The sequence below is a fragment of the Myripristis murdjan genome, chromosome 19 (assembly GCF_902150065.1).
Source record: "Myripristis murdjan chromosome 19, fMyrMur1.1, whole genome shotgun sequence".
Classification (NCBI taxonomy): domain Eukaryota; kingdom Metazoa; phylum Chordata; class Actinopteri; order Holocentriformes; family Holocentridae; genus Myripristis; species Myripristis murdjan.
The window spans coordinates 23,500,680-23,523,839 of record NC_043998.1 but is presented as its reverse complement, the minus strand read 5'-3'; the positions used below and the strand labels follow the sequence as shown (position 1 = coordinate 23,523,839).

Here is a 23,160-nt window from a genome sequence, read left to right as displayed (position 1 = left end):
GTTATTTGCAAACCTGGCTCACTTTTTACTTCGCTGTTACCTAGAAAATCCTTCGTACTGAGCTGTGAAGCTGTGGAAGAAAGTATTGGGTAGATTTACTACAACAGCACCTGAAGGACATTTACAATATTAATATGAAAACACAGAACATTTTTTTAGAACCACCTAGTTAATAACAACCAAATTCCTACCTAAGAGCTGTGAAATGCTGATTTGAAAAAAAAAGAGAAAAGAGAAAAAGATTATTTGTCCTAAAAAAAGCCTTAAATTTCATTAAAGTTTGTCTTCAAAAGCATCTTTTGAAACGTCTGTGTTGTTAACTGGCTTTTGGATGGACAGCCTTTTTTTTTTTTTTTTTTTTTTACAGATGGTTTTATGATCGGTGTTTTTCATTTTTCTTTTTAAATTAGTTTGCTGCCTCATGGCCGCGGCTCCGCTGGAAAAGAGACTTAAATCAACAAGTGACAATAGTTTAACATTTCTCAGCGAGCCAAGGCCGTGACTGGAAGGATTTGTGAAATAAATGTAATTCTGTGTATCGTCTGTTGTAGATTTATATTGATTGTCTGTCTGTCTCTCTCTCTCTCTCTATCTGTCTGTCTGTCTGTCTCTCTCTCTCTATCTGTCTGTCTGTCTGTCTCTCTCTCTCTCTCTATCTGTCTGTCTCTGTCTGTCTGTTTTCTTTCCAGCCGCCGCCGCTGATCACAGACAAGCAGCTGGATGAACGAGAGCACACGGTGGAGGAGTGGAAAGGTAGGAGGGAGAGAACCGTGCTCAGCTTTTTATACCCTTCTCTTCTCTTCTCTTCTCTTCTCTTCTCTTCTCTTCTCCCCTCCTTCTCTCATTTCACCTCTTCTCTTTTCTTCTTGCCTCCTTCTCTTCTTCTCTTTTTGTCTCTTTTCTCTTATTTCTCCTCTTATCTTCTCTCATTCTCTTCCTCTTTTCTCTTCCTCGTCTCTTCTCTTCTTTTATCTTCTGTCTTCTCTCCTCTTCTCTTCCTCTTTTCTCTCCCTCTCTTCTTCTCTTCATCTTTTTCTGGTCTTCTCTCCTCCACTCTTCTTCTCCCCTTCTCTTCTCTTCTCGTCTTCTCTCCTCCTCTCTTCTCCTATTTTCTCTCCCTCTCTTTTCTCCTCTCTTTTCTCGCTTCTCCTCTCCTCTCCTTTCCTCTCCCTCTCCTCCTCTCCTCCTCTTCTCACAGATATATCTGCTCTCTGATTGGCTGTCGGCGGCGCTCAGCTCTCTGCAGTGTTGTTGTTTTTCTTCTTGAGCACAATCTGCCATATTTTATAAATTAGGAAAACACATAATCCTATCTTGACTGTAAAGCTGAAAAAAAAAAAAACTCTTGGCAGTCAGCTCGTGTACATCGTCCTCCTGCTTTCCCGTTTCCTCGGCCTGAAATGTGGAAATCAGGAAAACAAATGTGTCCTAACTTAGTTCTGCTTATATAAACTGAGATTTAAGGATTTTTTCAGTCCTAATTTGCAAAAATTAGTTTGGAATAACCAGAGGAAGAAGAGCTGGGTTGTTAGCCTGAGCAGCAACAGACACAGAGAAGAGAAACCTAACCTCTGTCAACAGGAAACCCAAGCCCCGCCCCCACACTGTTTGATTGACAGATGACCTGAGGCGGTGACAGCTTAGATGAAATTTCAAAATAAAACAAACAAACAAAGCAGGGATCTCCCGGATTCCCACATAAGTGATGAGATTTGAGAAATGCGATGTTCAGAAATGATGTATCATGACGTCAGTAAAGTACACCCGGCCAGGTGGTGACGTTTTAAAAACCAAAGAAACACCAGAGGAGGAAGATGATGATGTGATGTTGGTGAGTGTGGATGTTTCTGGATGGATTCATTTCCTGTGGGCAGAGACATTTCCCCTCGAGTGACCGAACCTGAGACAAGAATGTCATTCGGGCAAACAGGGAGACTCTAAATCTGCGGCGGCTCGGCGGCGACGGGACTCTGTTCGCCCCTCTGCGGCCCGGCTTCAGGATTCAGACGGACAAGACGAGTATTTTTACATCAACATGTTGGCTGGTGCCGCTGTGAGCAGACGTGACAGCGCGGTCGTCTGCGGCCCCGTTTGAGCTGCTGCTGTGTGACGCCGGCTGTCTGAATCCTCCGTCTTGACCTTTTCCTCTTCCTCAGCGCTGAGGGAGGGATCAGGACATCAGGGAATTCACACCTCGGGTGTGACCTGCTGCCGTTTCCTGGCTCCAGCCTGGGCTGCTGCACACAGCTGCTCACACAAAATACAACAAGAAGAAAATGTGAATACTGAAATAAAAATGTGTGCACCCGATTTACTCAAAACAGTATAAATGACATCAGGACCAGCATGGTGAAGCAAGTACAAATGATATAAAATAAATAATTAATAAAATAAATAATTAATAAAATAAAATTAATAAAATAATTAAATTAAATTAAATAAACTAATAATATAATATAATAAAATAAAATAAAATTAATAATTAATAAAATAAAATTAATACAATAAATAAATAATATAATAATATAAAATAAAATAATAAAAGAATGAATTGTCCACATTTAAAATTGGGCAAACAGGGTAAATCTAAGATGATACACTCCTTTCTATCTATTTATCTCTCATATTATTTTTAGTTTATGTTATAGTTGGTTTTTTCATACTATACATAAAGCTATCTTCTTGTGCATCTGACTTCCTTGATGTGATGTATTTCCTGTCAGAACAGGATGTTGGGCAGGACAGGACATGACATGACGGGACAGAGGTGTATCAGGGAGGAACAGGAGCACAGTTTTATGTCATGGGATGGGCGGAGGGGTAGGCTGGTGAAAAAATCTGAAGGTTCCTTTATTTACACCTCCAGTGTCTCATTGAATGATGTGTTTGTGTCTCCAGAGTTGATATACAAAGAAGTGTTGGACTGGGAGGAGAGGACGAAGAACGGCGTGATCAGAGGACAGCCGGCTTCTTTAGGTTAGTGGAGTTTCTTGTGTGGCTTTGTGTGTGTGTGTGTGTGTGTGTGTGTGTGTGTGTGTGTGTGTGTGTGTGTGTGTTTCTGCATGCATTAACCTCTCCCAAGACCGGAAAATGATGATTCTTCTATGCAACATGCTTCTGTCAGTGCACGAGGTGAGAAAGTCCCCCCTCCAGTCTGTTATTAAGCCCCTAACTCTAAATCTTACCTTCGTTAAAAATGTGCAGATCGATGAATATGCAAATAAGCCCCGCCCACCCCCCTGCCTGCTGTCACACCGGCTCGTAACCAGAGCTCTGTTCACTCAACCAGGGAGAATGTGTCAATTTAATTCTATGCTTATTATTGAGGTTGTAGTTTGCGGAGCTCTTGTACTGGACTACATTATATCGAGAGGTGTTTCTAATTTTTTGTCCTCCCTATTTACATACAATGAGGGGGGACAAAATAGCGGAAACTGAATGAACACCTCTGTTACTGTGATAACAAGAAAAGCTGAGCATTACAGGCAGCAGAGAGGAAACTTTATGGCACAACAGTTGGATTGAAGTGGATTAGGTGGCGGGGCTGCAGCACAAAGCGGTGTGTGTGTGTGTGTGTGTGTGTGTGTGTGTGTGTTCAGGTTGGCGTTCTCTTGCTGACCACAGGCAGCTGGCTGTGTTTCTCATAGCGCAGGTGCAGCAGTGAGCAGCAGCCCCCAGCAGCACCAGCACCACCCCTCCACGTCCTCCTCCGCCTCCGCCAACGACGTCTCGTCCATGTCGACCGACCCCACCCTGACCGACACCGACAGCAGCCTGGAGACGGCCAGCACCACCACCGCCGTTGCCGCCGCCGCCACGACCAGCGCCGCCGCCGCCACGGCCCCTGGCCCCCTGGGCTGCTGCAGATGACTATCATCAGCTCCACCTCCTCGTCCGGGGCTAGGCCACGCCTCCTGGTCGGATCCCAGACCGCATGTCCGACACTGGCTCCTCCTGGCCCCGCCCCCGTCTCTGACTCCGCCCCCTCCTCCTCTCTGCTTGTCTTCAGTAGTGTAGCGTTTAAGCCAGTTTTCGCTAGCTGTTCGAGACATTTTTCTTTTGTTTTCTGAAAGGACGAATATTTGCAATTTTTTCTTTTTATAATTCTAGTCTTTTTTTTCTTTTTTTTTGTAGATTATCTTTTGACTGAGTCTTCGCTGTAATTTATTGTGGCATTTCTTAATTTTTTTTTTTTTTTTGAAACCTAAGAAGATGAGAACTTTTATGATTTCACTATGTCCCGGTTTGTATTAACCGACGGTGAGAATTTGAAAGAAAATACCTGTAAAATGTTTTAATGTGATCTATTTTTCTGTTCAAAATCATTTCTCTCACTTGTAAGCTACTGCTTTTACAACTCGCCATATAAGTGTAGACTGAGTTTGTACAGATTTTACTGTAGATGTACTTTTTTTTTTTCCTCTTCAATACAAGTTTGCAGTGAGCCATTGAAACATTATTTAATTGACAAATGTATGGTCTTAGTACTCCCCCGGTAATACTTCCTTATCTATTTTATCTCACATGGAAATGGATATCGTTTTTAAATGCATATGACATATCCATTGATTTAAACTGAGATCATCTAGATTTATTTGTACAAAGTGAGCTGTTTTCTCGTGAGTCACTACTACTTCCTTCGTTGTAAAATTTCCGTTTAACAAAAGCTTTATACTTTGCTCTTTACTCAGTTCCTGTATAGTCACCACGTAATCTCACAAACGCTGAGATTTCCACTCACCCCGGTGTTGATATGAGAATCTGACTTTTCTTTTTTGCCTGATTTTTACCTTCTTCTTTTTTTTTTTAGGAATTGGTAAGCTATGGGATTGAAATGGCACAGTTAGTCACTTAGTTAGTTAGGTTTTGGAACTTTTTTGATGACTTTCTTGAGTTATTTTTTAAGTGCTTGAAGTACCTCTTCCTCTTGTGTGACATTATGGAGTTGTACTGGTGGAATCACTTTGATTTAAAAACAAAACAAAACACACAAAAAAAATATCAGACCGCAGAAAAGCATCGCCGGACGCAAAGTTCCTCTTGCTTTCTCTGCGGGTCAGACGGCTTGATTTGACGGTGAGGTGTTGTTGTCGACGGTAAAAGACTCGCGGGATGCGTTGCGTTGTCGTTGGAGAGAAAGGTCGAGTTGTAAAGGCGAGGTTGTGGAATCGGTTAAGTTGTGAGTAGAAAGTGCTTCGGTCAAGTAGGGCGGTGTGATACCGAGAAGGCTTGTGAACGTGTTGATGTTTGGTGTGTTTTATGGGATGGAGATGGAGATGGAGATGGAGAGCGACTCTGCGGCCTGATGGAACAATGTGATTTCTGCTTAACCACCACGAGATCCTACTATTAGTAATGTTACTACGGTATTTTTGTGAATTTTCTGCCAGGTTTCAGGTGTGTCGAAACGTCTTAGTAAATTTGAAAGTGGTTCTTCAGAGAATTGGCCAAACCCTTTGCCAACCAGACTTGCCTGCATTTTGTGAATAAAAACACGTTTAAGAAAAAAAAAGAATATATAGCTATATAAAGCCCAGCATGTTAAAAACGGCACCAGAACCCCAAGCTCAAAAGCGAACTGATTCTTACTGTATGCAATAATAGTGCCCTTCTTGAGTGTTTTGCTTTGAAAGGAAAAGTGCCTGTTGTTTGTCAAGCATTCATTCCTGATTACGTGGGAAGACGTGTTCACCGTGTGTAGAAGGTTTTTGTTGTGTCCGGATAAAAGCAACAGTTTCCATATCATAAACCAACAAACAAACAAACAAAAAATCACGTACGATGCGGTTGTAGTTCTCACAAATGTATTGTATATTTTTCTACTGTTGTTGATTTTGACCCTAAAGTTGGAGGCTGCAGTGTTTTGCAGGGTATGACGGTGATGACGTATACTTTGAGATGCTTTAGCATGAGTTCGAGTCATTTCAAAAGAAAGGGCAGTTTTATCAAGGTCTTTCATCAAAGTAAATAAAAAAACAAACAAACAAAAAAGTGTTTCTTTGCAGTGACAGCAACCGAAATCTAGGTTTCATAATGGTTTTGTGGCTTTACTTTGTGTACAGATTAAATGTGATGATTGTAATGGAGAAGAGTGATCAGAATAGCCCTCGTTTTTTAAAAAAAGTTCTCGATGGATGTCAAATCAAACGGTGCAGAGCGAAATGGATGGCTGCTTTATCGGCAGTATCGCGCGGTGGTATCTGAGAACGTTCGCCGTTGAAAAGTCGTCAGATTTGGGGTTTTAGTCGGACAAACATCCACTGGAACCGGAGCCGCTCTGGAGGCAGGAATAATCTCGTTGGTTTAATTTTACCTCAGTGGGTGGAGCCAAAGAACCAAAGTTTTCCTGGCTAAGCAACCTTAGATCAAAACTCTAGATTTAAACGTGTAAAGTCTAGCAATCCATCTACAAACAGAATAATGCCAACTATCCATACTTTGTTTTCTGGCTCGGCTAGCTAGCCTTTAAACAACATCAGTGTCATGATCATGAGTGAATGAAGAAGAAGAAGTCATTGCCATTTCCGTTTTTTATTTCTATTGTGTCAAATGTTCGTTCTTTGCCAAGTTTTCCTGCTAGCTGACTGAAACACAGTGTAAGGATACCCAACCTGAGCCTGTTGAGTTGGGTCGGGCCGGGTTTAGACAAAAATTAAGAAATTATGTTTGGGTTCATGCTCATATTTCAGGCGGTAAATGTAACCTAGCGATGGTGGACAAGCAAAATCTCAGGCTTGAGTCGGATTCGGACACAAAAACAAGAATGCCTGTCAATGTCGGGTCGGGCTCGGACAAAAATATACGACCCGATCCGAACTCTAAACTCAACCAGCAAGATTATTTCTGCCTCCAGAGCCGCTCTGCCCCTAAGAAATGTTTGCGCTAAACTAAAACTTCAGTTTGTGAAAAGCAGAGTAGGAATGTACGATGTTACGTCACGTATTCAGAAAGATGCGTTGTGGACACTGATAGCAGAAGCCTAACCAACACTGTGCTTGGATTGTCTAAAAAACAAAAAAAGTGTAATACAGTACTGTCTCTGTCGAACCTCTCTCGGTCTTTGATGTAGACTTTTTCCAGAAAGCTTAAAGTAAAGTTACAAGGAGAGATTGGCTTTCAGACGGCTCGGTCGCAGCACAAGCAGAAGTTTTGTTCGTCGGCGACTTGTCTTTGTCTGCCAGACGTGGACGGCTGAACAGAGCCACTTTCTGCTCCGTGGTTTCCAAACGCCTGCTGCAGTTTGGCTTCATGGCTAAGAGGTGGACGGCTGAATCTGCAAGGAATAATTTGGTCATTTGTTGGTCAGAAGTAGTTTTGGTTTGCACTATACTAACTTATATCTAGTTCATGAGGTTTGTGAACAAAACATAGATGTAGGAACATAATTTCCGGCACAAAGACGGATTTGCGGGCTGGAAAATTAGCTGATCAATCTAACGAGGAGATTATTTAATTTTAGATCATGACAGCAAAGTGAGGTGAGATTATTGAGTGTTTTACAAGATTGCATGGTCCACTGCTTCATGCATCGATTCTGCACATTAGCACTGCAAAAAAAGTCTTTTTTTTATTGATTGACTGCAGAATCGAATTAGTGTATTGCAAAACAAAACGCGGTCTAAGATAACGAGTTACCAAATCCTTGCAGATTCTGCCAGATGGAAAAAGTAACGTAAATTATTATTAGTCTGTTTTTCGGTGCAGCAGTAGGCGAGTTCTGCAAACCCGGAGTAAAAAGTGAGACTTCAGCGACGCCGACATCTGCAAGAAGACGTTAAAAACCAGGGAAAATCACAGCGATTTGTATCCGTTTGTTTGTAATTGCTAAAAATACAACACAGAATATCAATTAGAAAAAAAAAATTGTTGTTTTAAAGTGCTCTTAATTTTTCTTCATCCCAGCATGGTAGGGCTTTAATTGGAGTTAGATGGGTTTTTGTTGTTGTTGTTTTTTCTGTTTAGGTTGTTGTTGCTTTTTTTTTTTTTTTTATTATTATTGTTATTACTGCATTTCTCCAAACGATGTAATTCTGATTTCAGTCAGCTTTGATGAACTACCTCACGCTGAATTTCTGCCAGTTCTTGCATATACTTATTCGCCCGCAGAATTAGCTATCGAAGACGTGTGAATAACAGATTCCATTATTTATTTATTTGAAAGTGTACTATTTGTCAATTTCAGCAGACTTCTAGTTTTGTACATTATGTATACTTCACCTAGAAGTAAGAGAATTGTTATATGTATTTTTTGTTCCTTATTTTGTTTGTTTTGTTTCTTTCTTTTTTCTTTTTTTTTTTTTTTTTTTTACAGTTCATGTGCAATACCTTCGGCAAACTGTGCTAGTAGTAAGTGATGGGCCTAGCCTTCGTTAGCTGTCTCCTGAAGGTAGAGAAAATGTTTGGTACTGTCAATCCATGTTTTTCCTTTTTTTTATGAATAAGATCAATTTTTATTTCTGTGACTTGTTTATAGTCATAATGTTACGTAATCAGTCTTACCCACTGAGTCGAATCTTGTGGCCAGAGGTTGAAACGGAGACAGGGGAGTTCTTCGGGTCACACCTGGCCAGCGGATTTCGATTCGGGTGTGCGGTAAGGCCAAATAATGTTAATAAACACAAAAAGATAAGTAAATACCTACAAAAAAAAATGAAATAAACTCGTTATATGTATGGTGCTGGTTTGTAATGTTTGCTAGTGAATCCAGCCATGCAAGTAGTTTTAAGAATTCCTGGCTCTGCGCGTCCCAAAAACCGCAACCAACGAAGAAGTGCACTACTAGAATACATGCACTGGGATCTGATGATGCCAACTCTTTAAAAAAAAAAAAAAAAACATGTACTGCAAATAAAAGAAATACACTTTGATCCATGCTTGTATGTCTTTTCTTTTCCTGAGTAAAAAGAAATTGTCGCTCACCCTCAGGAGTAAAAACCCTTTACAGGCATTGAGGTCACACTTTGGCGGCATCTAGTGGTAGCAGGAACTAACTGTTTGAATTTTGGACGTTTGAAGGACTTTATTACCCAGAAATTGTGTTGTAGCCGTGAAGTAAGAAGCAGCAAATGCTCATTAATACACTCTATAGAAAACCATTATCTGTGGTTATGCTGGCTTATTAACCCACTGCAAAGGTTTTGTGATTATTAACGTACCACATGGGAAAAAATGACTCTATAAAACTGAATGTTCACCGCCCACAGTTTAAAATTGAGGTTGTTTCTACTGACAGTGTATGTGGCCATCTTTGCATAACAACATACACTTTGCATGGTATTCCACTGCTTTTTTCCCAAGTTGGAGGTTGCAAAAATCTGACTTTTCAGGTTTCTTTAGACAGAGCGCTCCCTTCGCTGCTGTTGAGGTGACACGTAAATTGTACTCACTGATCACTCTCTGTTCACCTGGACGACTCCCTGGCAGCCTCTGGACACAGTTGGGATTAATTTGAGAAGCTGGAATCATTTGGTGAGGACAGGACGATCGTCTCTGTGGATTTTTACATAAAAATCTTCCCTAGTGCTTTTTTTTTGTAAGTTCTGTATTGTTCAGGTCTAATGATTTTGATTTTACATCTTCTCTGGTTCAAGATAAGAATAACCTTTCTGTTTTGAGAAAAAGTGTTGAATTAGAGGAGTACTTACTGAATGAATAGGAGACTAATTATTTTTAATACTGGAGCTGCTTGGATGACAGCAGCGGCTCCTCTGATGCAAATCAGGTAAATCTGCTGTTTAGAGGCTTTCCAGTTGAAGTGCTTCAAACTGGCCTGAGTGGGAGGATTTCAGTAATTCTTTAGTGAAGAAGCCAAACTTGAGAGAGTCTGAAACCGCTTGGGGAAAAAAAAGGTTTTTAAATTTTGAACAGCGCCTATATTAAACTTCTTTATTTGTAAGTATGCATGTCAGTTGAGACTCATGGAAATTCCTACCATAGGGGCCCATTCAATTACATGATAGTAAATGTATTTCTTGTTGAAATAATGCCTTTAATGCACTTAAGTGTGACGCTGGAAATATAGGGCAACTTGTTATTCGAGTTTTGTTTTTTTGCCACCACCACAATAATCCAGGAATGTGTTTTTTTTTCCCCCTTTTTTTCCGTTCTTCCCGTCACCTCATTTTTTTCTGGCACAGCTCAGCTAGATTATTAAAAACACACCAAACAATATTTTACGGAAAACATGTTGAAACCACAGCTGTGCTTCAGATGCTCCGAAAATTGAGGTTCACTCATGTCCCGCTGATGATCTTGTCACCTTTTATTCCCATAGATGTCCATTCATTACAATAGTGTAAATCCATAATAAATAAGCACCATATATGTTCAGCAGAGACATAGGAAACATTTAGCCTTGGTTATGAGACATAGAGGAAAATAAACGCCTTGGCTGGAATCATTAATCTTATCCGCTATAGATTTAGATGTCGAAAAGCCTTTAAAGGATAATTCCCCTCAAAGCATTACCTTGTAAACATTTGCATTTTAAGAGGGCAGTCAAATAACACTATCTATATGCATCTGTATAAAATGTAAAAAAAAAAGAAAGAAAAAAATACAGTCACATTGTCTTATCTAACTGAAAGCACATTTTCACTTTTCACTAGACCGCTTATTGGGGGCTTGAAGAAATAAGTGTTGCATGGAGAATCTGGCGATGAGCTGCTGAAAAAGGACAGTTTCAACAATCTAGCTACATGCAACGCTCACAATACATATATGTTCATTCTGGAAACATATGAATTTGAGTGTTAATTGAGCTCAGTTCATGAACCAGGCCTGTGTGAGCTCAATTAATGGACCATGCATCCAGCTTGGTTTATGTCGTACAGTGCTGTGGGAAGAAGAACTGAGTAATATAATAATTATAAGGCTGATTTGCTTTAGTCAAATCGTCAACAAATTATTGTTTTGCTCTGGTAACTGGGTAACTTTTTTTTTTTTTATAGGGCTGGCTTCATCAACAACACATTACATTCACTACAAGGATACATTCTTAATTCAAAACTTCCATTCAAATTCACAATTCACTTTCACAAGAATTGGCACCTTCTAGGGAGATCAAGTTATTAATATCTTCAGCAGTTTGTTGCAATATCAAAATAATAATAATAATAAAAAAGAAAAAACGGACATTAATGCAGCCACTGTGTGTACTATGGGAGAGTATATGCACAACACCTCTGGACGAGCAAGCAACACTACATGTTTCCTATTTAAAAACACTTCCCTGAAGGCACAACGCAGGAAATTCCATTGTTTCTTTGAGGGCAGTGTTCAGCTTCGTGTGCCAAAATCAACATGGCAGGCCATTCTGATCTTTAGTGAGCCAACGGCAGAGTGTGTCCAGCTTTGGTATTTACTGTGTACTGCGAATGGCCTTCACCTACTGTCACGTGTCCTGAATACTAGGCAGCATATGCTAAATTGAAAATGCTTGAAGTACTTACACTGTCCCTGTTATATCGTCTGTACATTAAAGGTATATTGACATCTGTGTTGGTCAGAGTAAACCAAAGACTGAGGCTTTGTCATCATGGTGGCTAGATAGGCACGAGAAGGGCCTGAGGACACAAACAGGAATACAGATGCAGCTTTTGTAGAAGTCCCACCTTTGACTGACTGCCGAATGAAAGGCTAATGAAACCCTGAATCTTTTATGGCAGAGAAGCACTGCTGCCCTGACAGCTATAGGTTGAAATTAAATTATGTTGCTTTTCTGACCACATCCAACAGCCATCTAAGGTCACTTTCACACCTGTCGTGTTTAGTCCAGTTGAATTGAACTCTGGTGTGTTGAGGTGGCTCTTCTGGGTAGGTGAGAACACCCTGATCAAGCACTGGTCCACTTGAAAGAGGTGGATCTTGGATCGGTTCCAGGAGAGATCTGGAGTGTCCACATATGTTCACTCGAGGCAACCGGAGTCGTTTGTAGATTCTCAAAGACATTTCACTTCTCAACCAAGACGCTTCTTCAGTTGTGACATCCCTACACAGGTTAAATACCTGGAACTCCCCAGCAGTCCAACAGAATGGGAGAAGCTTCTTAGATGAGACATGAAACGTCTTCGAGAATTTACAAACAACTCCAGTGGACACTGAGTGAACTCTTTATGGATAACCATGACCTGGATGACAGAACCTCCACAGACAGATCTGTACCGAAGACAGTGACTAATGCCAAGATGTTGCAGTGCCTCAAAAGAAGCTAATTTATTGTAGGCAATAAAGTAGCAACTGCAGGGCTACGTAGGAGCATGGGACATAGCTTACTGCGCCTCATTTTTCTCCCTCGTAATGCAGTTATGAAATCATGACACTTCTACGTTGGTACCAACATCTGATGGCAGTGTGCCCACTTTTGAACAATCAACACACCAGTATCCTCACTGATCAGATTGGTATCAGTCTTTCATTTTCTGTTTCATTCATCTTCCTTTGAACTGCAGACCAAAACAGGATAAACTGCCATAAATGTTAAGGTCCATGGCTGATGGTCCATGGTATGTGCTTTCTTCTCTGACCAATATGAAGAAAACACATCACTTAGGTTTATACATGGCTGTCCATATGGCAGCCAACAGAACCAAATGCAAAGTAAGAATTTATCAAAAGAATCGTTAATCTGGACTATCAAGTGTAAAAGTGACCTAATACTGAATTGGACCACATACTTGACCTAAAACTAGACCTAATACTTACATCCTGCAACTAGACAAATATTTCAATCACTAGATGTCAGTAAAAATTTGATTTTCTGCCTGGTTTCATGCCGCTTTAATGCTACACTGTTTATCTAGTCCATTCTTAAGAGGAATTGTTTGGGAAGCCATGTGTTACTTTCTTTTCAGCTATTGGAAGTAACAAGGAATGGTTTGGTAACAACGTGGTTAAGAAACACTGAGGTGGTTTTGATTCTACTGAATAACATTCAAGAAATAACTGTGTGACGTACTAATGCGTGATCGGTGTAGAATAAGTGCACAAGGAGGAACTTCTACAGGTGCTACCACTGTACAGCTGTACATAAGTATAGATAAATATGTTGGCTGTCCGCATTCAACAATAACAGCGTCTCTTTCACTGAATCTTAGTTTCTGCACAAAATCCCTTCACTTAATGTCCTTGTACAGTAGTGGTTGAAGAAGTCAGTGCTTTCCAGTACAGAGAAAATGAGTGTTTAATCATGTTCCACCGCTTGCACTCAGGTACCGGGCCTGTTTAAAATACTGGCTCTGCAAAACAAACCCTGGTAATGTCACCAAGAGTATGGTTCCCTCCTACTCCCGTTCCATTTGAAGCATTCTTGGAGTATCACTGCACTTCAAGGATAGTCCAACTCACTCAGCGCTTTATGAAGATCAATCTGACAAGTACCAAGTAGCCAATCCCGCTTTGATTTTTACATCCTTATGTTGTCTCATCTCGATATTTCAGTTAATCTGAACTTGCCCTGAATGTACACAAATATGGCCTGTTCCATTTTATTTCTTTTTTTTTTCAGAAGGAACGCCCTGATTTATTGAGGATTATTTCAGGAGGACACGAGCCCTTGCAAGCGACAACCTCCTGAAATATAAACCCTGACGTCAGCCACTCTTTTGGCCCCAGACAGATGAGCGGCCATGCTCTCATATGTCACTAGTCCTTGCTCCCAGGGCCAGATCTCCCAGCGTGGAAAAGAAATCCTCCATCTCTTTCTCAAGCAGCCGGTTGCGGTTTTCTGCGTCCTCCCGCGCCCGCTCAGAGTTTCGTAGTTTGATCTCGAGCATGCGCTGCTTCTTCTTCTCCTGCTCCATCTCTTGTTCCAAACGTTCCATCTGGGCACAAAGAGCTGCACTGGACTCCTCCAGCCTGAGGGGGGCAGCAAAACATAGACTTTAAAATAAAGACACGGCTAAAATATGAGAAACTGTTGTGTCATGTTCAGGTTGTAGGACAAAACATAAAAGTTGCACTAGGCTGGTTTATATATATATATATATATATATATATATATATATATATATATATATATATATATATATATATATATATATAAATATATACCCATCCTACTGTAGATTATACCATAGAAGGGAAGGAAACCACTAACTTGTAGATTTATCCTGTTTGCCCAGATGAAACTCTGGTTATGGTCATGCATCAGAAATCCTCTCAGTGCACAGGAAATGATTAATTGAAACTTAAGAGTGCACTACAAACTCCTGAGCAGCAGCAAGTGAACACTTTGTCCAGAGAAACAACTCCCCAACAATGGTTGAAGCTGTGGCCAAGATTTTTATCACCACATCCACCCCTACCAGTAAATAAGACAAAGACATTTAATTCCAAGGAGTGAACAGTGAATTTCTGGGTAATGAAGTCCTTAAAACCTGAAAACTACAGTCACCTCTCGTTGCCACTTGCCAAGTTGCCTCATGCAGCTTTTAAGATGCATTATGGAAAACTTCCTAGGGTGAACTGACTTTAGACTTAGCTCACAATAAAACATGGAATTAGCATTTATGTTGATGGTTAGGGTCTACATGGTTCTCACTGTTGGTCCTACCTATTGATAGGTCATGTTTTTTTGTCAGCTGGGTCTTACGGGTCCTCACTTTGATTGACCCTCTGCAGTTTCACATTTTGCATCTGTAACTAAACAATCATAGCAACCACCACAAACTCATTCAGGTATGAGGAAGACCTCTGCCACAAAGAGCAGCTTTGCCTTTAAGCTGATAATGCTTTGCACACATTAGAAATGCTCATATTTGTAGGCAGTTTAGTTAGTTATAGTTGTAGTCATAGAGGAGTTGCAGAGGAGTTACAGAAGCCAGATTTTACACAGCTGTGCTTCCCACAGGCCTGGACACGGAATAGTTTAATTCATCTGTTAAGGTTCATGTGAAGGCTTCTTCTTTTCTGACAGACTGATGGAGAGTCCCAGGTGTTCTGTGTGTGTCCCAGGTACCAGTCTGTCAGAACTGAAGAAGCTTCTTGGATGAGAAATGAAACGTCTTCAAGAGTCTACAAATAAGTCCGGTTGCCCTTGATTCAACTCTCCTGGGATCATAGTTTAATTTCACTCATTTTTCATTTGCTAGACAATGGGCACTATGAGAAAATGTGCAAGGATGACTATTTTGCTAAGAGTTTTTAAGTTATCTAGGTGCTCTTGACATGGAGAAGCTTTGTCCGATACAAAGACTTACTTTTTGATCCTGGCCTCGTACACACTCTTCTGTTTCCTCAACTCATCCTTTAGCCCTTCCACCAGACTGCCAAGCGTTGTAGGTCCACCATCTCCATCCTCAGACATGATAATGGACGGCACCCCAGCTGCCACGGCCACGTTCCCATTCTCGCTGCAGGCTGCACTGCTGCCACAAAGCTCCATGGCCTCGCAGCTGTCCTCCTGCTCAGAGCCCCGGTCTGTCCCCATCCCTCCATCCCTTACGCTCTCAATCTCCCTCTGGCCCTCCATCCACTCCACCTTTTCTCCACCTGCACAGTTCTGGTTGGCCGAAGTCTCACTGCTTCCTGATTCAGGGACTGAGATCTCACAAGAGGAAGTGGACCAAGGCGTACTGGCGACACTGGGCACGCTCCCCATGCTGGAGGAGGAGGTGACGTTGTCGTAGGTGGACAGTCTCTGGGAGTAGCCCGTGGAATCACGATCACGGGTGGATCGCTCACCTGAGGAGGTACGCCGGTGGCCCCTCAATGAGGACAATCCATTCATCAGCCAGTTCCCTCCCCCACACCACCTCCGCCTCCACCTCCTCCCCCACTTGAAGATACACTAGTGACATCAGCTGTGGACCCACTGCTGCCTTGTTTGGCCTGTTGCTGTGAGCGGGGCACTGATGAGCTTTTGAAAGTGTATTTCCAAGAAGGCATGGCCTTGGCTTGCTTACTCGGGCTGACCACCGGCTCGCCTTTCCCTGACGAAGTCCCTAGTCTTGGTGCGGTGTTCGGGTTAGGCGTCTGGGTGGGCGTGACAGCTGCACACAGTTTAGCATCCAGAGATGAGGCGCTGCTATGCAGATCATGGTCGGGGTTGGAGACCGGGCAGCTCTGGAGATCCTCCTCTGAGATCCAGGCTCCCAGGCTGCGATGCTGGAGCTGCTGACCCTGGACAGCGAGCTCTGTTTGGGATACGGTGGGTCCCTCCTGGTCCCTCCCTGAGTACAAGCGCTTGTGTTCTCTAATGAGGATGGTCATCAGATGCTGGACCAGAGACGTGCCTAGAGAAGTTGGACACAATGATAGAGGATTAGATTAAGTTAAATTAGATTAAATTATAGCGACTTCCCACTCCAGATAGATATGATGACAATACACTGGTAGTAATTGTAGAACATTCACAGTGCATCCTAAAGTCCCAACTCTGACTTTTCTTTGCTATATGACACAAATAACATGTTTGTGGAATATGAATGCCAAAAAGTATCCTTTCTGATTCAGACACCGTTTAGATCTGATCCTAAATGTGAAGATATCAAATATCAGAATTCATGTGGTGACCTGTAGATCACTCCCTTCGCTCTGAGTTCATTTGATATGGAAACCATGGAGGGCAACAATACAAGCAGCCAGTTTACCGGCAGCGAGATCACAAATTTAATCAGTATTTTAGGAGATTCCCCCATTCTTACAGAACCAGATCATAATCGACTGGCGTTCAAAACAACTGCTGTTGAAACGGCCAAGCAGGGCCATAACAGAACTTGGTTGCAGTACCATGACATTTTCTAATGTTCATTTGCACATGTGAGTCATTTATTGAGTGGTAAGCATTTAATTCAGTGATATGCACCATATGAATGGTATGCATTACCATTGATGAGGTAAATAAACATTACTCATACCCTCCATAATAGCGACTGGGTCCTCCATCTTGGGACGGAGGATATTTGGTCCAAATACTGTGGCAAGGTTCTGGACGCTCATCTTGTTCTCATTACAGTGGGACTGGACCTCATCAAGGAACCTGAGGACAGATGATACACATCAGAGGAGTGTAAAAAAAAACTGTAAAAAGCTATAAAAACAAAGTTAAAAACTGGAATATGAACAGTCATTATTGAAAAATGGTCTGCATTTGTTTCTAAACCCTTTCAGGAGTTCACCATCTTGAAAATACCAAAGAGGCTAAATCATACACTTTATGAGGACATTAACACCATGGAGAGGAAATGTGTGTGCATCCATGGAAAGCTCACTGGAAAGGTTACCTACAGTGTTTAAATGAGTTGGAGCAAAACCTTGAGACTTGATGCTTTGGGACAATTCATTAGCCCGATGAAGAACCTGACTAATGTTAATTATGAATGTTTTAATGGTAATTGATCAATCTTTGACCCAGGGATTGTAAATTTCTGCAAACTGGTTGATTGTTTGATCCTCAAGTCATCTTTATTGTCACATAAACAGGGAAACAGGCAGTTACACTATATAATGACAGTCTCTGCACCTTATTCCAGCTGTAGTTTAGTGCAAAAAAGATAAAGAGCTGCATTAAAACAATAAATGCATTGAACACATTAAAAGAACAGAACAAAAGGTTTAATTAAAATACCTTTCCCTTATTTTTTCCCCTTACTTTGTAAACACAGCACCCTTCAGCATGCAGCATGCCACGAAATATTTTCCAAAAATTAAAATAAGTTTCAATGAAGTAAAATATCAAAGACAATAAAAAAAAAAAAAAAGTGGACTTACTTGCATATGTACTTGAGCAGATTGTAATTGGCTAGAGGTAGAGTGCTCACTTGCTTTCCAAGCTCCTGGACCCCCTATTTAAGACAATATTAAAGATGAAGCGTTATCTACATACACACACTGTCAGCAAGTTTAACACACACATACACACACACACACACACACACACACACACACACACACACAGCATCCATCCATACCTCCTCCTCATCTTTGGCCAAAAGCTGTGCACAGGTGAGGAAGTCCTCGTATTTGGAGAAAGGAATGACGGGCTCAGGCAGCTCTCGCAGGTACAGCTTCAGCAAGGACGCCACCGTGTGGACGTCTGTGTTACTGCAAGGCAGTGAGAAGTCAGGTGTTAGGTTGTGGACATGTAACAGATGCTGTTATGTTAAAAAAGAATGAGCTGAAAACAAAAAAAGTCCCAGGAGAGGAAACAAGAGGCTGAGTTTTTTGTTGGTGATCAGTGGTTCTCTATCAGTTAAGTGACCCATTTTTTAAACTTTCTTGTTTATGCGCAGCCATTCTCCTATTATTGAATACCATATATGGCATACAATTAGCAAAAAATGAGTATTTTAGCATCATTTCATATGTGAGAAGATGAGAATTTGTAATTTGAAACCTAAATGGTAAGTAATCAAAAATGATATAGTGCTGCATCTGCCAGTTTTGTGTATGACAATGGAACAGTTTACACAAAATATGCACAAAACTGCAAACTGTTTTTAACCATTGGGGATTGCTTTCCTTGTTTCCACAGGAAGTGAGGATGATGGGGGATGTGAGACTGTGTCTAGCTACAATATCAGTGTTCAAAATAGTTCCACTCAATGCAGCATACAAAAGTGTCAGCGTTTAGCTCCTGGAAACCAGGTGCAGGCCTTTTCACGCTCCAGCCGCTCTACCTGTCAAACAGAGGCTTGTCGCCGCAGTCGAAGGCCTCCTGCAGCTCCTTCACCAGGTTGGCTTGTCCCGGCATCCTGAAGAGCCCTTCCTCGTCCAAACCCCGCTCCCTGATGAAGTCCACACACTGCTCCACCAGCAGGGGCGCCAGCCGGGGCCCAAACTTCTTCTCATACTGCACGGTGTCCTCTAAGCGCTGGCCAAATATCCCTGTGGACAGACGGAGCAAGTTGCTGTGAACTGTCTGCTCATTTGCTGGTTCACTGGCGCGTCTATTCTGTTATTTTCATTCAATTCCCTTCATGTCCTTCCTTTAATTCAACTTGCAATGAGCACCACAGTAGAATTAGCTTAAGTGTAGTAGAAAAAAATGTGGTGCACAAAGTAAATCTGTCACACTCTAAAAATGGAAATTTGCAGGTATTTCTTGGGCCAGTTGGTAACAAGATGCATCATTGCTTTTCATCAAAATCACACTAGTTGTGTTTCTAAGTTTGACAATTTGATTTCTAATGCAGTGTCATGTTACAGTCTTCATTTTTTTGTGTGTCATGTAGCACAAAATAATAAACTCACATCCACTTTTTAACTGCTATATGTGCACTGACAGTCTTACAGTGCAGGGGCTCAAAAGTTTTCATATCAAGGACCCAAAATGGATTAATCAGACCACAGCTCCCCATTTGATAAGCTTTTGCACAACAAGGAACCCGATTTCAGCAGATTTTTTGTAATTATTTGGTGACTTGACTGTCTATAAAGTGTTTTGAGCAGGGAGGGAAGGGAAACGTCTCATTTCAGCATCCTTGATCTATACATTCTCTCATTGTTTGACATTTATTTGGTGTGAAATAAACCAATGCTGAAGTCAGTTCATCACTTCACTAAGTGTGTGTGCGCCTGGGTCACATGCAGGCCACCAATGTGCAGACAAGGATTAGAGGGATTACACCAAAAGGCGGCTCTCCCCCTCATAAATAAGTCATACAACAAGGCTTTTCAATAATTAAGCCCGATGGGAGACACACACTGGAAATAAACACACACACACACACACACACACACACACACACACACACACACACACACACACACACACACACACACACACACACTGTGGCACCACGCGCGAGTTAATTGGCTAATTAATTAGGAGTTTTACCTGCTGATTGGCTGCAGCAGTCGCAGCTGGCGGACAGCTCGCAGTAGTCGAAGTAATTCACCGAGAATGGATTGCACAGGAGCAGAGCGCGTTTCTCACAAACCCTGAGCCCACATTTCCCCAAGGCAATCCACCCGGGTTCGGGCATTTGGCACCGCTGTCAGGTCAAGCTCACATTTATCGACTTATTGCAGCGCAAAAAAAAAAAAAAAAAAAAAAAAAAAGAAGAAGAAAAAAGAAAAAGCTGCAGCAGACGCGCTCAGGGCGCTGCACAGAGCTGGGAAAGTGACGGGAGAGCTTAGGCTTGCCGGCGGCGCAGGGAAATGTAAATAGCTGGCGTGGGTCACCGGGTTGTGACCGCAGTCCCGCTGTTAACGACGGGAGTAGAAGCTGGCGACAGATCTATTCTGGACCGGGGACCGAGAGGCAGACAGCCGGGACTCCAGCCGGTGTGAACCCGAGACGGCGGAGGAAAATGAGACGGAGGCGTGTGTGAGAGGTAACCACACGGATAACCGGTTACTACTGTCACTACAGCTGAGAAATGAAAGCTGCTCATTTGGTCCATGTCTCTCCCCCTCTCACCGGCCTGACAACACTGTGTTACACCCATCACCAGGGGCGTAGCAAGGGTTTATGGGTCTTGGGCACAGGGAGGGCCCCCCGTGCCCCCCCTGCATTTTACTTGAACACAAGACTTCTGTAATGTTAATGGACAGTTTGCACTAGATAAGATTATCCAACACTGTGTGTGTGATCAGAGTCCAACATTGAGGACGGGGGAGTGTCGTCTGCCTCCGCGCTGTCATCGTACTAAAACTGCACCGCGTGTCATACTGATCGTCTGCAGTTAAAGTTTAAAAATAACAAGAAGGCACGGCTGCAAAAGTCACAGCTGGAGCCTGAGCCGACGCCTTGGATCTGATCTTGATTGTCTCTCGTTGGCACGCATTTCTACGTAATTTTTTTACAAATCAGGACTAATGCTGAAAGTAGGGTTAACGCACGTATTTCTACATAATGCACACTTTATTTTTTAGGAACTTCTAATGCACATATTCTTGTATTATTTCTTTTCTATTCCATATGATTTTACTTATGCTTATATGTATTATTCACTTGAGAATTTGAGCAACTGCAACTGGTCTAATTTCTCCTTGGGGATCAGTAAAATATTAATACTAATAATAAATTCATAACTTAATGGATATCAGTTTTAATGATGCCAGCCTTACCTGTGTTTATTTTTACTGGCCGGTTTACAGGAGGTAAGACAGGCCAGAAAAGTTTCTGACAAGGCAGATCAGGACAGGAGTAAAATAATAGATGTGCTCTGGCAATGATTTCATTACATCACTTCTTCCAGTAAGACTGCAGGGCTTTACATGAGCGTTTATTTCTACCCAACTACAGCCCCAACACACTTTCACTGAATGATCACTTGCCTGCTATATTCGTAATTAACAGGCGGGTTTTAGCTTTCACCAGTTGTCCCTGTTCCAAATCTGTGCAGAGGACACTTTTGTTTGTCTGCACAGAAAAAAAAAAAAAAAAACCTAGCCAAATGTAATTCCTGCTTTATACCCAAACAGTGTTGCAAAGATAGAACAGTGTGAGTTAAAGATAAACACACAGCTAAGGAAAACAAACAGCATATTAGTCCAGTCTGGAGCATCAAATGGGCATGGAGCAACAGGGCATTCAGGGTACATAACCTGAGACCCCGGACCACCGAGGGCCCCTAAATCCTTGGAGTCCCAAGTAGACTGTCATCGTATCCTGTGATGTCTTGAAAGGTCTGCAGGCCGAAATGTCAACCAAATACAGATACAGTCGCCGTTTGCACATCTCCAGTACCTTGTTTTTGTCCTTTTTGTGATGCATTAGTCCTGCATGGAGACTGGACACATTTGAAGCCTCGAAACACCCTTTTCTATTTACTAATACGTCCCAAGTAGATAAACTTCCTAAAATTTTGCACACACTTTTATATACTTTCTTTAAAAAGCTACTGAATAGACTCAGTGTCCACTTTCTCAGCTCCACCTGTCTGATCTAATGCAGTTCAGGTCAACAGCTTTGCTATAAATTCTACCTTTTAACAAAGTTTATAATGCCCAGTTTTTGTTGGAGAATGTGTAAATTTAATTCTGTGTTTATGATTGAGGTTGTAGTTTGCAGAGGTCTTGTACTGGACTACATTATATCGACAGGTGTTTCTAATTTTATGTCCTTCATATTTAATATACATGAGAGGGACAGAATAGTGGAAACACCACTCAATAAAATGCAGTCCAGTCCAACAGCAGCACTAACTATGAGCTCAATGCCAAAACATAGAAGTGAATGAACACCTCTATTACTGTGACAACAAGACAAGCTGAGCATTATAGGCAGCAGGAGAGGAAACTTTATGGCACAACAGTTGGACTGGATTGTATTACATTGTGCAGGTGGACCTAATAAAGTGGCCACTGAGTGTATATTGCTAAAATAATCTTTAGTGTCTTTGACCTCACTGTTCTAATGGAGTGAGCGGCTGACCCGGCCGGTGAAGCCCAAACTGGGCTGACAGAAGAAAATGAGACCGCTGATGTCATCCATATTGTATAATTGGTATGTTTTTTTTTCTGTTTTCAAGCTCCTATTAATATAGCGCTCCTTTGTAACCCAACACCTGGCTGTCCAGCTGCTCCTCGTGTCCCAGTTCACACCCAGCTTGGCCTGGTTGTATTTCTGGACTGCTGTCAAGTGCACCAGTTAGAGAGCAAGACCAGAGAGGACAGGCTGAGAATTAACAACAGGCCACAAAGAGGGACCCAAAAAAAAAAAAAAATGTAGTGGGAGAAACTGTGTGACTCTGTTTGTCTGGGTCAGGGGTATCAGGCTAATCTCCGTCCAGAAAACCAGCATGAGTCATTATCACAACCTGTAATGTAATACAGCCGCGGTGATGTTGTTGTGCCACCACTCGGACAACGGTGCCATTGTGTCGAAGAGACTGTGGGTCATAGTTTTAACCGTATCCGTCTTTAGACTGAAAACACTTTGGAGCTGTTTTGGATGTCCTTGAACTTGAACATGAACTAAAACCTGCTTTGCATAGAGCTCTTTTATCAGAGAATTTAATTGAATCCTTTCTAAAAACCTTTTTTTTCAAGGCAGTTTTCATCAAATTCAAGACTTATTTTATAGACAAATCCTCTGTTTCTATTCAAATAAGCAGGGCAGGTAAACATCAAGGTGAGCGCCTCACATTTGGTCTAAGGCAGAAGTCAGTTTTAGGCAGGAACAGTTTCTTTTAGGTCAGATAGCTCGGTGCTGCTGTAAAAAAAAACTAGCCATCACTTTCTTCCCCATAGCAACTAGGACAGGTATGAATA

The 23,160-nt window shown here is 41.8% G+C and overlaps 2 protein-coding genes across 4 annotated transcripts in view; one reads left to right on the top strand and one right to left on the bottom strand.

Moving 5' to 3' along the window:
- Nucleotides 1-8,867, top strand: part of mapk8b (mitogen-activated protein kinase 8b) — a 45,823-nt gene extending 36,956 nt beyond the window's left edge. For 2 of the 3 annotated variants that reach the window (XM_030077612.1, XM_030077610.1), the window contains 3 exons: nucleotides 690-753; nucleotides 2,899-2,976; nucleotides 3,653-8,867. In XM_030077612.1, coding sequence (XP_029933472.1) covers nucleotides 690-753; nucleotides 2,899-2,976; nucleotides 3,653-3,870 — 360 coding nt within the window. In that variant the 3' untranslated portion in view covers nucleotides 3,871-8,867. Of the gene's footprint in view, nucleotides 1-689; nucleotides 754-2,898; nucleotides 2,977-3,647 lie in introns of all 3 variants that reach the window. The other variant, XM_030077613.1, reaches the window with a different exon arrangement.
- A 2,042-nt stretch (nucleotides 8,868-10,909) lies between these two features.
- The window catches only part of arhgap22b (Rho GTPase activating protein 22b), a 54,043-nt gene continuing 41,792 nt past the window's right edge, over nucleotides 10,910-23,160 (bottom strand). The window contains exons 5-11 of the mRNA XM_030078437.1: nucleotides 18,618-18,825; nucleotides 17,910-18,042; nucleotides 17,710-17,783; nucleotides 16,857-16,978; nucleotides 15,777-16,232; nucleotides 15,198-15,738; nucleotides 10,910-13,854 (exon numbers count right to left, since the gene is read on the bottom strand). Coding sequence (XP_029934297.1) covers nucleotides 13,632-13,854; nucleotides 15,198-15,738; nucleotides 15,777-16,232; nucleotides 16,857-16,978; nucleotides 17,710-17,783; nucleotides 17,910-18,042; nucleotides 18,618-18,825 — 1,757 coding nt within the window. The 3' untranslated portion in view covers nucleotides 10,910-13,631. The remainder of the gene's footprint in view (nucleotides 13,855-15,197; nucleotides 15,739-15,776; nucleotides 16,233-16,856; nucleotides 16,979-17,709; nucleotides 17,784-17,909; nucleotides 18,043-18,617; nucleotides 18,826-23,160) is intronic.